Source organism: Molossus molossus, unplaced genomic scaffold (assembly GCF_014108415.1).
Source record: "Molossus molossus isolate mMolMol1 unplaced genomic scaffold, mMolMol1.p scaffold_m16_p_14, whole genome shotgun sequence".
Lineage (NCBI taxonomy): Eukaryota > Metazoa > Chordata > Mammalia > Chiroptera > Molossidae > Molossus > Molossus molossus.
This window is the reverse complement of record NW_023425349.1, coordinates 51,863,304-51,876,667: the sequence shown is the minus strand read 5'-3', so window position 1 is coordinate 51,876,667 and position 13,364 is coordinate 51,863,304. Positions and strand designations below refer to the sequence as shown.

Below are 13,364 nucleotides of genomic sequence, written 5' to 3'. Positions count from 1 at the left end.
ATCTTTTTCTTTAAAAAGACCCTTCATCATTTCATATAATAACGGTTTGGTAGTGATGAACTCCTTTAACTTTTTCTTGTCTGGGAAAGTTTTTATATGGCCATCGATTCTAAATGACAGCTTTGCAGGATAGAGTAATTTTGGTTGTAGGTTCTTGGTTTTCATCACTCTGAATATTTCTTGCCACTCCCTTCTGGCCTGCAAAGTTTTCTTTGAGAAATCAGCTGACAGCCTAATGGGAACTCCCTTGTAGGTAACTAGCTGCCTTTCTCTTGCTGCTTTTAGGATTCTCTCTTTGTCTTGAACCTTTTGCATTTTGATGATGATGTGTCTTGGTGTGGGCCTCTTGGGGTTCATCTTGTTTGGGACTCTCTGTGCTTCCTGGACTTGTATGTCTGTTTCCTTCACCAAGTTAGGAAAGTTTTCTGCCATTATTGTTTCAAACAGGTTTTTGATTTCTTGTTCTCTCTCTTTTCCTTCCGGCACCCCCAAGATGCGAATGTTGGCACGCTTGAAGTTGTCCCAGAGGCTCCTTACACTATCCTCATTTTTTTGGATTCTTTTTTCTTTTTGCTGTTCTGATTGGGCGTTTTTTGCTTCCTTATATTCCAAATCGATGGTTTGCTCCTTGGATTTACGTACTCCATTATTGAAGCTATGTAAATTATTCTTTATTTCAGTTAAAGCCTCCTTCGTTTCTAACTGTGCAGCGATCGTTTCTGACTGGTACTTTTTTATGCTCTTGAGGCCCTCACTGAGTTCATTGAGCATCCTTATAAGCAGTATTTTGAACTCAGCATCTGTTAGGTTGCTTATCTCCATTTCGCTTAGTTCTTTTCTTGGGGTTTTGTTCTGTTCTTTCATTTGGGACCTGTTTCTTTGTATCCTCATTTTGGCTGCCTCCCTGTGTTTGTTTCTGTGTATTACTTAATGAGAGGTATGGGGCTCGCTGAGACCCGATGCTGCTCGTTTGAAAGAATTTAGGAAAAACCTGAAGCAGTATCCAAGACAGGCCAATCCTATGGTTAAGCAAGTAGCAACAGCTTGGGTGGGCGGGGTGGGGTGGGGCCTCAGGGAGTCAGCAGGGCGGGGCTACCAGTGTGAGCCAGGTTGCTGGAGTCCCAGATATGGCGACTGTCTGCCGCCCCAGGGAAGGGCTCACCAAAGGAACAAAGGCCTCTTACAGCACGTTTGTCCCCGAGGAAGCCCCCTCTCCAGCGCTCGCTCCAGTGCCAAACAGCTCAGTTCTTCCCTGTGACTCTGGCGCCCCTCGAGCTGCCTCCCCTCCGAGCTTAGAGGGAGAGAGTCCGATAAGTCCGTGTGCGGGCCCTTTAAGGAGCTGCCTGTGGCTTCAGCCAGGTCAGCTTCCCTGAGCCTCAGTTTCTGCTGGTTTTTCCAGCCAGAAGTTATGGGGACTTCTCTTCCTGGCACTGGAAACCTGAGCGGGGCACCTGGTGTGGGTCGGGGACCCCTCAGTCCTCAGGAAGGACCTTCCCAGCCGTGGGAGCCTCCTGATTTTTATCCGCCACACGTGGGTGTGGGACCAGCCCCGTTGCGCTGCCGGGCCGCTGCCGCCACCCCTCGCGCCGCCGCCCCTCCTACCGGTCTGGATGTAGCTGCTTTTTTTTTTTTAATTCCGTAGTTGTAGGACTTCCATTCAGCTTGATTTCAGGCGGTTTTGGATGATGGTTGTTCTGTAGTTTTGTTGTAACTTGGATGTGGTTGTGGGAGAACGCGATACTGCGTTTCCCTACGCCGCCATCTTGACCGGAAGTCCATTGATTGATTCTTGTATGTGCCCTGACCGGGGATTGAACCCACAACCTTGGCATATCAGGAAGATGCTCTAATCAACTGACCTACCCAAGGCCTGTTTAACCTTCTTAAATCTATTCATCTCACCCGAGTCTGGAGTCATGCTGCCCGTGTAATAATGTCTGCAAAATCCTATAAATTCTTCTGGAAATATTAGTCCCCATAATGTTGAAACCTCACTGAAATTCTTTGCTCAGATAATATGTCTGAAGTACTAAAATTAGTTTCCTGAAAGGGCTAGAATAGCACATTAATTTGTTAGAAATCAACTGTCCTAAGATTTTAGGACAATAATACATTCAGTGAACCAACATTTGAACACCTGTTACATACCTGGTACTATGCTAAGCATTAATAGTATAGAAAATCTGTTTTGGGTCAGGGATTGGAACATATTACAGGTTTATAATATAATAAAGCAATTATAAATAGTGTTTTTGCATACACTACTATAGGTACACAGAGAGAAATAAGACCAATTCTTCCAAAGGAAAGCTTCACTAAGAGAAGAATATTTAAACGAAGTCCTGAAAATATAAGCCAGTGTTCATTAGGATAAGAGGCAAGAAAGGCATCTTGAGGAGAAGGAATGGCATATACAAAGGCCCAGGGGTAGGTTCAGGGAGTGGCAGATACGTGAGCTGGAAAGCAGTAAGGTGTAGAGGCAGTTGAGTGGCAGGACGTAGGGCTGGAAATGGACATGGGATACCTACCTATCCCCAGACATTGTTTAGCCAAAGACAAATCCAGGAATTTCTGTGGCACACAAGAAAGTAACCAGCAACCCAAACTATCTTTTAAGATTATCCCCATCAAGAGAAATTTCTGGGGCGTTCAATTCCCCTAATATTTAGTCCTTATGTGTTGACTGAGGCTCAGATAACTCCTTTAAGGAAGACTCACCATTGAAGAAAAAAGTAAATGCTTTATTTTAGGTGCTATTTGGTCCTGGCAGGGGGTTGTTTTGGGGTCCCCTCTGCTCCTCTGTATATGTGATACTGATAATGTATTTTCCTGGGCACTTAGCCTTTGGTATGAGCCGTAAGTCCATAGAGTTCTCTGAGTGTCTTCTTCTCATTCACATTTCCTTGGTGCTGCCCACATTGTTTAGATCCTGGCTGCTTCTCAATTTAGAGAATTAACATTGACCTGAGAACCATGCAATCCCCGGACCTTTTGGTCTCAATACCACTTTATACTCTGACAAATGATTGAGGCCCACAAAGACCTTTTATTTATGGGGGTTATATCTGTCTACATTTAACATATTAGAATTTAAAACTGAGGAAAGTTTTAGCTATTCATTAATTCTTAAAAGGAAACAAAAATGCATGTTAATATAAGTATTTTTAAAAAGTAAAATATTTTGGCCCTGGCCAGTTTGGCTCAGCGGTTAGAGCGTCAGCCTGCGGTCCGGAGAGACCTGGGTTCGGTTCCCGCTAAGGGCACGTACTTCGGTTGCAGTTTGTCTCTCTCTCTCTCTCTCCCCCCCTCCCACTCTATCTGTACAAAGAATGGAAAAATGTCCTCGGGTGAGGATAAAAAATAAATAAATAAATAAATAAATAAATAAATAAATAAATAAATAAAAAGTAAAATATTTTGAATAAAAATTGTGAAAAATAAATTTATTTCATTTTTAAATTATTTTCTGAAACAAATACTGAAGAGTGATGAGAGTGACATTACTTTATATTTTTTTAAATCCCTAATTCTGGCTCCATCGAAGACATCTAGGTTCTCACCCCTGCTGCTGAGTTCGATCTGTGATGATATCTCAGGTCATGCGGCTTCTCGAGAACTCATGAGAGAATGGAAGTGAGAAAGGCAAATAATGTCTTAATATTGCTACGAAAATAGTTTTTTCAATATTTTTATTAACTTTTAGAGGAAGAAGGAGAGGGATAGAGAGAGAAACATCAATGTGAAAGCGAAACATCAATCAGCTGCTTCCTGCACGCCCCCTACCAGGGATCCAGCCCGCAACCCCAGCATGTGCCCTAAGCGGGAATCAAACGAGCCAACCCTTCTGTGCATGGGGTGATGCCCAACCCACTGAGCCACATTGGCCAGGGCTGAGAATAGTTTAACATTGTAGACCTCCTTTTTAAAAAATGTTTTCCCTTTGTTGATTTTAGAGACAGAGGAAGGGAGAGGGAGAGAGAGATAGAAACATTGATGGGAGAGAACATTGATTGGCCGCCTCCTGCATGCCTCCCTCTGGGATCAGGCCCACAACCTGGGCATGTGTCCTGACTAGAAATTTAACTGGCAACCTCTTGGTGCGTGGGTCAATGCTCAACCGCTGAGCCACACCAGCCGGACCATTGTAGACCTTCTAAAAGTTTCTCGGGGACTCCTTGTGGTTCTTGAACCACAGCTGAGATCCTCTGACTTCAAAGTTTTAATGCTATATTGTAAGATAGAGTTGGTGGTTTATAAAAATGATCAGATACAGTATTACAGTGTATGGGGATATTACCTCACACCTGTAAAGCAAGTGTGAACACTATTTTGATAGGATGAGGAGTTAAGAAAAAAGTGATTTATTTGGGCCACTTATTTACCATTAAAATCAATTTTGATCAGTTTTTAAACATGTGAAATCTCCTTCTCTCAAAGTAAAGCCAACTCTAGTTTTATCCTTTTTTTTTCTCCCTTCACTTAACTAGAAAATACAATGCTAAAAGAGCTAGGCAGTGAATTCCCAATTAGATAACTTAAGAACAACAGAAAGACACCTGGGGTTTCATGATTTCCAGCTCTGACCTTGAGCAGGTCCTGTTTCTACTCTCAGTTTTGGGACCTATGAAAGGGCCTGTCTCCCTCAGACGACCGAGTGGATAATTTGAGATACAAAATGTGAACATTGGCTTCCAAACTCCAAAGCCCTCTACAAAAGTAATTTATGATGGTGATTATAGTATGATGATGATAAGAATGCTCACGAGACGCATAAACTATTCCTTCTCCTTTAAGTGGAGAGATTGCCCTCTATTCTTCCCTCATTGTGCATCCCAAAGTCCTTCTCCAATTAAGTTCTTGCAAGCTGCCTATGGGAAGGCCCCGCATGAGCAGGGTAATCTACACTCTGAAATCCCCCAGGCCAGACACAGCTACTGGGATGCATCCGCTGTCAGGTTACCCCTACATTGCAAACCCCAAGGAGGAGAGACACTGTGGAAAACAAGTTCAGGGGAAAGAATAAACAAGCCTCAACTTCCCTCTCCCCCTACCTTCCAAGGGAATTCCATAACATAGAAGCCAAGAAGAATTATAACAGCAAAGAGTGAATATAGCTCTGACCCAAGTGGCTCCGTTGGTTGAGGGTGGTCATCTGTGCACCAAAAGGTCTCCGGTTGGATTCCCCATCAGGGCACATGCCTAGGTTGTGGGCTGCATCCCTGGAAGGGGGCATGCAGAAGGCAGCCTGTCAGTGTTTCTCTCTTACATCATTGTCTCTCTCTCTCTCTCTCTTTCTCCCCTCCCCTTTAAAATCAATAAAAAAATATTTTTAATTTTTTTTTTTTTATCCTCACCCGAGGACATTTTTCCATTTTTTGTTCAGATAGCGTGGGGAGGGAGGGAGAGAGAGAAACATGGATGTGAAAGGGACACATCGAGTGGCTGCCACCCACACAACCCAACCAGGGCCAGGGACAAACTGCAACTGAGACACGTGCCCTTAGTGGGAACCGAACCCGGGTCTCTCTGGACCGCAGGCCGATGCTCTACCACTGAGCCAAACCGGCCAAGGCTAAAAAAATATTTTTAAAAAAGAGGGTGAACGTAAAAGGGGATGGCCAGCTGCAGCCGAAGCAGCACCCACTGATGTATCAGAAGTAAAGCCATATCCTTGAGCAAGCCTGATGGGTGAAGAAGGATGTTCACTGTGGTTCAGGTTCCCAGCACAGCTCTGGAGTCGTAGAATGCTGTTTGGACAAAGATCAGGAGTGAATTATACATCTGACATAACCATGCCCCAGAAAAGACCCAAAAGGCAGGAAACTTGAGTGGAAACTCACTGCAAGAAAAAAGCAACTGGAAGTAACTTGGCTAAATTGGGCAACATGAGCATAAGATTAAACATTGGCATAGTTAGAAATTCCCAGTCCCAAGTTAATAAAACTGGGGTCATGAGAATTCTCCTTAGTTTACCATCTGCATTTACCAACCCACTCAGCCTCCTCTCGGCGCTAAAAAAAACATTGCTTGCAGGAGGAAAAAGAATTTGTTAGCAACAAAACATTTGCATTTCACCTCAAATAAGACTTTTGTTTCAAAATCTGGAAAGGCATTTCAACTCGAATTTATTCTAAGATAGTCTGATTTAGGTCAAGTCATTTTGAACAAATAAAATTGCCAAAACACAGTTTCAACTCCCTTTCCTCATGTGCATAAAGCAAACTTTCTTGCATTCTGCTCAGATAATGACTAACACGTTCATAATAAAGAATAAATAGAATAGTAACAGATAAGATATTAATGTGGTTCTGAAATAAGTTATCTTCACCCTGGCCGGTTTGGCTCAGCAGTTAGAGCGTCGGCCTGTGGTCCAGAGAGTCCCAGGTTCGGTTCCCAGTAAGGGCATGTACCTCGGTTGCAGTTTGTCCCCGGTCCCGGTTGGGGTCGAGTGGGTGGCAACCACTCGATGTGTCTCTCTCACATCGATGTTTCTCTCCCCTCCCCCCCCCCAGTCTATCTGAAGATAAATGCAAAAATGTCCTCAGGTGAGGATAAAAAAATAAATAAGTTTCTTCATGTGTGTCTCCTTTTTCTTTCTGTCCAGCTCTGAAGGCCTCACCTTCTAAAAAGCGGTGCAATTCCATCGCCGCCCTGAAGGCCACCTCCCAGGAGCTGGTGTCCTCCGTTAGCCAGGAGTGGAAGGGCGAGAAGCGGGACCTGCTGACGGAAGGACAGAGCTTCAGCAGCCTTGATGAAGAAGGTAACCGTACGTAACTCAAAACAAGAATGTTCTTGTGATTTTATGTGCACCTGTAAGTAGAAAAGTCACAGAAATACCTGTCTAAAAAACAAAGGCCATTAAATACTTTTTAAAGGAAGTTTAGAGTCTGATACCATTAATATCAAAATTTTAAAATACGTAAACAATATATGGTCCATGGTGTAAACCAATTAGAAGATAGTAAGGTATTCAAAACCAAGATTGATAATCCTACTACCTGAAGGTAACAAATCTGAACATTTTGGTGTTTTTATTACTAGACCTTGTTCCATCTGTGTGTATATATTTTTTCAAACACATATACACAGTATATACATATAAACACATAGTTATACATATGTACGTACAATTACAATGTAACGATGAATTATGAATTTAGTTAGGTCCTCTCGAATGAATTTCATCAGTTTTATAATTCTCTTTGCCTATCATATATACCTAACTTTTGTTAGATTTATTCCTCAGATGAATGTAGAGATATAGACATAGATATAGATATATATATAGATATATTTGTCTTTTTAAATAGTATCTTTTTAAGATTTGGGTTTTCTGGCTGGTTGTTAAGTACTGTATAGACTTTGCATTTTTTTTCTCCCCCTTTATTTGCTGGCTGGGCCTCCTGGCACGGTGTTGAATAGAAGTGGTGACTGTGGGCAGCCTTGCCTTGTCCTCATTTTAAAGGGAAGGCTTCTAATGTTTCGCTGTTGAAAGGATGTTTGCTGTATTTGATCCCATAATCAGGTCAAGGAAGTTCCTTTTGATTCCATTTTGCTAGAAGTTTTTAACAGGAATGAGGGTTGAATTTTATCAAACATTTTTCTCTACCTACCGAGTAGATCATTTGGTTTTTCTCTTGTAATCCTAGAGGAGGAAGTGACATTTTAGATTTTTTTAATCAGTGTTTTTCTGGGGAATCCCAGCATCGCCTGAAAATAGCTTCTACTTCCTGTATAAGCCGAGAGCGCTACGCGGGGCTTTCTTTCCCTCGGAGTGTTGAGAAGAGGCTGTCACTGCTGTCCCTTCTGCAGCACTTCTCCGTATGACCATGTTGGGTTTCCTTCTTTCTCGTCTTCCTATAAACCAACTCTTCCCCAGATTTAGTGATTTTAACAAAGGAGTGAATGGATGGCCCTTGCTCCTCTGTCTGAGTTGATGGCTCCAGTTTCTGGCTGACATCCCCGCCCTGTCCCTCAGGGTCCCTGCCTCGCCCTCTCCCTGCCGCGTGCTGTTCTCACAGTGCACACAAAACGCAAGGTGTCTGCCTCTGGGAAACAGGATACACTTCACTTCGAACTGTGTTAGTAAAACCCTAGTAATATGCTCAATGTGACTTCCAAGGTCAAAGCAGGGAATCCAGGTGCCAATCTGGATAATAAATTCACTGCCCAGCACCCAGGAAGTCTGGATCCTGGCACCCAGGGCACAGTGTGCTGTTTTTCAGATGAACTGTTGGAACCGTGGCTTGCATTGAAAGGTACTTCACCTGAAAAGGTTTCTGAAGGTCAAAGAAAAACCTGTTGAGCATATTCTTTGAGAATGTTAACATACCATTTTTAAATGAGTTTATTCTGACAATTCTCTGCATCCACAAAGTTTGCTACAAGTTTGGCCTTTTTATTTATTTTTTGTTATTTTTTTGTTAATCCTCACCTGAGGATATTTTTTTCATTGGTTTTTAGAGAGAGCAGAAGGGAGGGGGGTAAAAGAGAGAGAGAGAGAGGAAGAGAGAGAAACATGGATGTGAGAGAGACCCATGGATTGGTTGCCTCTCACACGTGCCCCGACTGGGGCTGGGAATCAAACCTGGAACCTAGGAATGTGCCCTCAACCGGGAATTGAACCCACGACCCTTCAGTGCATGGGCCGACTCTAACCACTGACCCACACCAGCCAGGCTCGGCCTCTTTATAGTGCTCTGTACTTCAGGACTTCCTCTTTCATAGCGCACCAAGTCATCACCAAATTGCCGTCTGGTTTTTAATCATTTGTTTTCTGTCCTTCTCAGTATATCTTAGTTATGTCAGTTTTCTGTCACCGTGTAACCATTACCAGAAAGTTGGCAGCTTAATGTAGCCTCAGTTATTAGCGCCCAGTTCTGTGAGTCAGGGGACTGATAGAGCTGACCTCGGGGCTCTGGGCACAGCTTGGCGGGTCTCAGATGCTGGGACCAGGGTGTCTGCCAGGCCGAGCTCTCATCCGGAGGTGCCGGAGCAGAATCCCCCAGGTTCATCATGCTGTGGGCAGAATTCCCCTCCTTGCAGTTGGAGAGCCGAAGCCCCACATCTTTGCTGTGTGACACCTGAGAGCCACACTCAGGCCCTGGAGACCACCCTCCACCTTCAGATCCAATTTCTCACAAGTCAGTCCCCCCTCGCACTTTGAGTCTCTGACATCACCATCTCTGGCCCAAAGTCAGAATTAAAGGGCTCACGTAATTAGACCAGGCCCACCTGGATAATCTCCTCCTGGACTAGCTCAAAGTCAACTGATTAGTAACTATAATTATTTCCGCAAAATTCCTTTTGCCATGTCAGATAAAATAATCACAGGGGCAATATCTCATCATATTCACCCCCTCCCACACTCAAAGGGAGCCGATGAAGGGTGCAGGTCATTGGGGATCATCCTGAAATTCTGCCTCCCACACTAGGTTTTAAAAAAACACACAAACAAACGGAAGGATACAGGAGCATGAAGAAACAGTTCTCTGCTTCAAAGAGCTGCTCCTTAGAGGGCGAGGGGTCAGCTACCCGTGGTTTGAATCACTGGACAGGAAGCGTTTTTCTGTGTTCTATCCCTCAGGTCGCCTCTGCTTACGAAGTCGGGCTGGGAACGCCCAAGCCCTGAGTCTGCGTTCGTTGCTCTCAGTTCAGCTCCACCTGCCTTATATCTAGTGGCAAGTCCCAGGACTCTGATAATGAGGTTATTTTTCAGACCCCGTTTTCAGTGTTACTGAGAGTTTTCATATTTTTCTCTGCAGTTAATGAGAAGGTGGAATCAAGTATGTTGAAGATTGCTAACCAGCTGTCTTATTAAATTGAGGCGTTTCTGATTCGTGCATGCTGCACACATTGCTTTCTCCTGTTCTTATGTGATCATCATCTGTTATTCTGAGCGAAGCTCTTTATTTCGACCTGAGTTGGAGGAAGAGCTGCACCGTCTCACACATTTTCGTGGGGATCCCGAGCCCAGCGCTCTGTGGTTGCCCTCGTGTTCCTCCTGCCTCGCTCCACCTCTCCATCTACATACACCCCTTCGATCCAAAGTCCAACACCTTCCCGTGATCGTGCCTGTTCGGATCGGTGTCCATTCACGCACACTTCCTGAAAATACATGGTTTTGAGTCTGTTGTGCCTATAACGAACTACCAGAAACACCTTCCAGTTATATTGTTTTTATTATTGTCTGTTTTAGTTTAGTTGGCGGGGGATGATGTTTAAGTCACAGTAGAGCCTGGTAACACTAGTTAACAATGCTGTATTGTATATTTGTAAGTTGCTTAGAGAATAGATCTTAGAAGTTCTCACAAGAAAACAAGGTCCCTCTGTGGGGTGATGGGTGCTAAGTAAACTTGCTGTGTTAATCCGTTTGCAGTGTGCACACACGTCAAGTCATTGTGTTGTACACCTAAAACTAATACAGTGTATAGGTCAATTCTATCTCAATAAAAATTAAAACATAAGATGCCTACCCAGCTTAAAAAAAAATCAGCGTGAGCCCCACTGCAGAACTCGCGGGCAGGATTCGGCCGCCTATCGTGTCCTCTCCGGGGACTTGCGTGTCTCTTTTAGAGAAGGTCTGTTCAGTGTGACTGGACCTTTAGTTAAAGGACTGTTTCTGACAGGCTGACCAATAGTGGATGTAGATTTGTCTGAAGATTAGGATAAGATGATCTAAAATGATTCAACTCTTTCAAAAATAAAAAGGGAAGTGTCTACATAGAATCTTGGGAGCAGGCGTGGGTCACTGCTCAGCCTTGAATGTTCCACTGTCCTGATGAGGGAGGTCTCTTAGATCGGTGTTTTCATAGGCACCTACATATGACAAAGGAAGTGAGAGTTTTCTCGTTTTTAAAAAGGCAGCTTTGCTCTTAAAATGCGATGTCAAGAAGAGCCGCAGAGAGTGTTCAAGGCAGGTGTGGGCTCAGACGTGGTTAAGGTATCGCCAGCTGGCTGTCCATGTGTAAAACATGTTCCCTGGCTCTTAAAAAGTCTGAGTTCTTAGATCTAAATTGAGAATCACAGATATGTGCATATCCTAGGGAGGGGAAACCAGGTTTACTGTCTGTTTATACGTTTGCCAATCATCCTTTTAATCTCTGTCAAATTATCTCCTTAAGCTCCTAGGAGCTTTTTATGTCATCTTTTGAAACAGTCAATCGCTTTATTAGGTTTGTAAAAGAACATTCATAATGTCATTTCCATAGCCATTTGGTAAATTAATGCAATTTCCTTTCTGTTTAACCTGTTTGCAAGAAGCTGTTTTACATTTCTGCCACAGTTCAGAGGAGCTCCGTCAATTCATAATTTAATTTGCAGCCTAATATGTGAAGTGAATGCTTTTGACTCATTTAAATTATTGTAGACACAAAAGCAGCATTTACTACTGAGGTTCACGAGAGTGCGTGTTGCTTTTTCCCCAGCGCTGGGATCCCGGCACAGGCCAGACCTGGTGCCTAGCACGCCATCCCTGTTTGAAGCTGCTTCCATGGCGACCACCATTTCATCTTCTTCCTTATACGTCGATGAACATTATCCACAGGACAGGACTACACTTTATTCAAACAGGTAATACTTAGCGTGATCAAACTGGCAGCCTGGCTGTTACCATGTCAACATCACAACTAGACCAATATCTCTGAATGCGAACCTGCTGTCCCTGACAACCAGGGTGTGCCTGTCGCCTGCTCTGTGAGTAAGGGAGAACAGGTCTGATTTAAACTGTGGCAAGAAATGCATCTGAGCGAAAAATGTTCTGATTTTTCTTGATGGTTAATCATTATGTTTGGTTCTGTGGAAGAAGACAAATCTTTCATCATTTTTATTTGATAATTTTTTTAAAGTTATGTTTCAATTACCCTTGATGTGCAGTATTACATTCGTTTCAGGTGTTCAACATAGCAATTAGATATTTATATACCTTACAAAATGATTAGCCTGGGCCCTGGCTGGTTTTGCTCAGCGGTTAGAGCATCAGCCCGCGGACCAGAGAGTCCCAGGTTCGGTTCCTGCTAAGGGCACATACCTTGGTTGCAGTTTGTCCCTGGCCCCGATTGGGGTAGTGTGAGTGGCAGTCAGTCGGTGTGTCTCTCTCACATCGATGTTTCTCTCTCTCTCTTTCCCCCTCTTTCCCTCCTGCTCTATCTGAAGATAAATGCAAAATAATGTCCTCAGGTAAGGATAAAAAACAAAAAAAAACAAAAATACAAAATGATTACCCTGGTAAGTCTAGGACGCGTCTGGCTCCATACATAGTTATTACAATATTATTGACTGTATTCCCCATGCTGTACTTTACATTCCCATAACTATTTTTATAACTGCCAATTTGTACTTTTTAATCCTTCACCTTTTTTACCCATCTCCCCAAGCCCCATCCCATCTGGCAACCACCAATTTATTCTCTATATTTATGAGTTTGTGTCTGGTTTGTTTGTTCATTTATTATGTTTTATAAATTCCACATATAAGTGAAATCATAGGCATTTTTCTTTGTCTGACTTATTTCACTGAGCACAGTACCCTCTCGGTCCATCCATGCTGTCCCAAATGGGAAGATGGCATTCTTTTTTATGGCTGAGTAATGTTCCATTATATATATGTACCATATCTTCTTAATCCATTCATCTGTTGATGAACACTAGGTTCCTTCTATATCATAGCTATTGCAAATAATGCTGCAGTGAACATAGGGGTACATATGTCTTTTCAAATTAGTGTTCTGCATTTCTTCTGACAAATACCCAGCAGTGGAATTGCTGGATCAAATGGTATAGTTCTACTTTCAGCATTTTGAAGAATCTCCATACTGTTGTCCGTAGTAGCTGCATCAATTTATAATTCCACTAATAGTACACGAGGGCTCTCATTTCTTCACAACCTTTGTTGTTGTTGTTGTTTTTTATGTATTGATGATAGCCATTCTGACAGGTGTAAAGTTATATCTCAATTAGGTTTTAATTTGCATTTCCCTAATGATTAGTGATGTTGAGCATCTTTTCATATGTCCGTTGGCCATCTGTATGTCCTCTTTGGAGAAATGTCAATTCAGGTCCTCTGCCCATTTTTTTGATCAGATTGTTTTGGCATTGTCATATGAGTTGCTTAATATATTTTGGATATTAACCCCTTATTGGATGTCAATGGTGAATATCTGTTCCCATTCAGCAGGTTTTCTTTTAATTTTGTTCATAGTGGTTTCGTCCACTGTGCAAACACTTTTTAGTTTGATGTAGTCCCACTTGTTTGTTTTTCTTTATTTTTATTTAATAATTTCTTATGAACAAATTTTTTTAAGCAAGCACTCTTGGTTAATATTGCAGAGAAAGCTGCAAAGATATTTGAATATTCTCTTTTCATGT

The 13,364-nt window shown here is 42.8% G+C and overlaps 1 protein-coding gene across 7 annotated transcripts in view; it reads left to right on the top strand.

The window, feature by feature from the left end:
- PIP5K1B (phosphatidylinositol-4-phosphate 5-kinase type 1 beta) overlaps positions 1 to 13,364 on the top strand; it is a 322,429-nt gene that overhangs the window by 240,543 nt on the left and 68,522 nt on the right. For 4 of the 7 annotated variants that reach the window (XM_036260503.1, XM_036260502.1, XM_036260504.1 and 1 more), the window contains exons 13-14: positions 6,605 to 6,766; positions 11,427 to 11,571. In XM_036260503.1, the coding sequence (XP_036116396.1) occupies positions 6,605 to 6,766; positions 11,427 to 11,571 (307 nt within the window). The remainder of the gene's footprint in view (positions 1 to 6,604; positions 6,767 to 11,426; positions 11,572 to 13,364) is intronic. The other 3 variants (XM_036260509.1, XM_036260508.1, XM_036260505.1) reach the window with 1 other exon arrangement.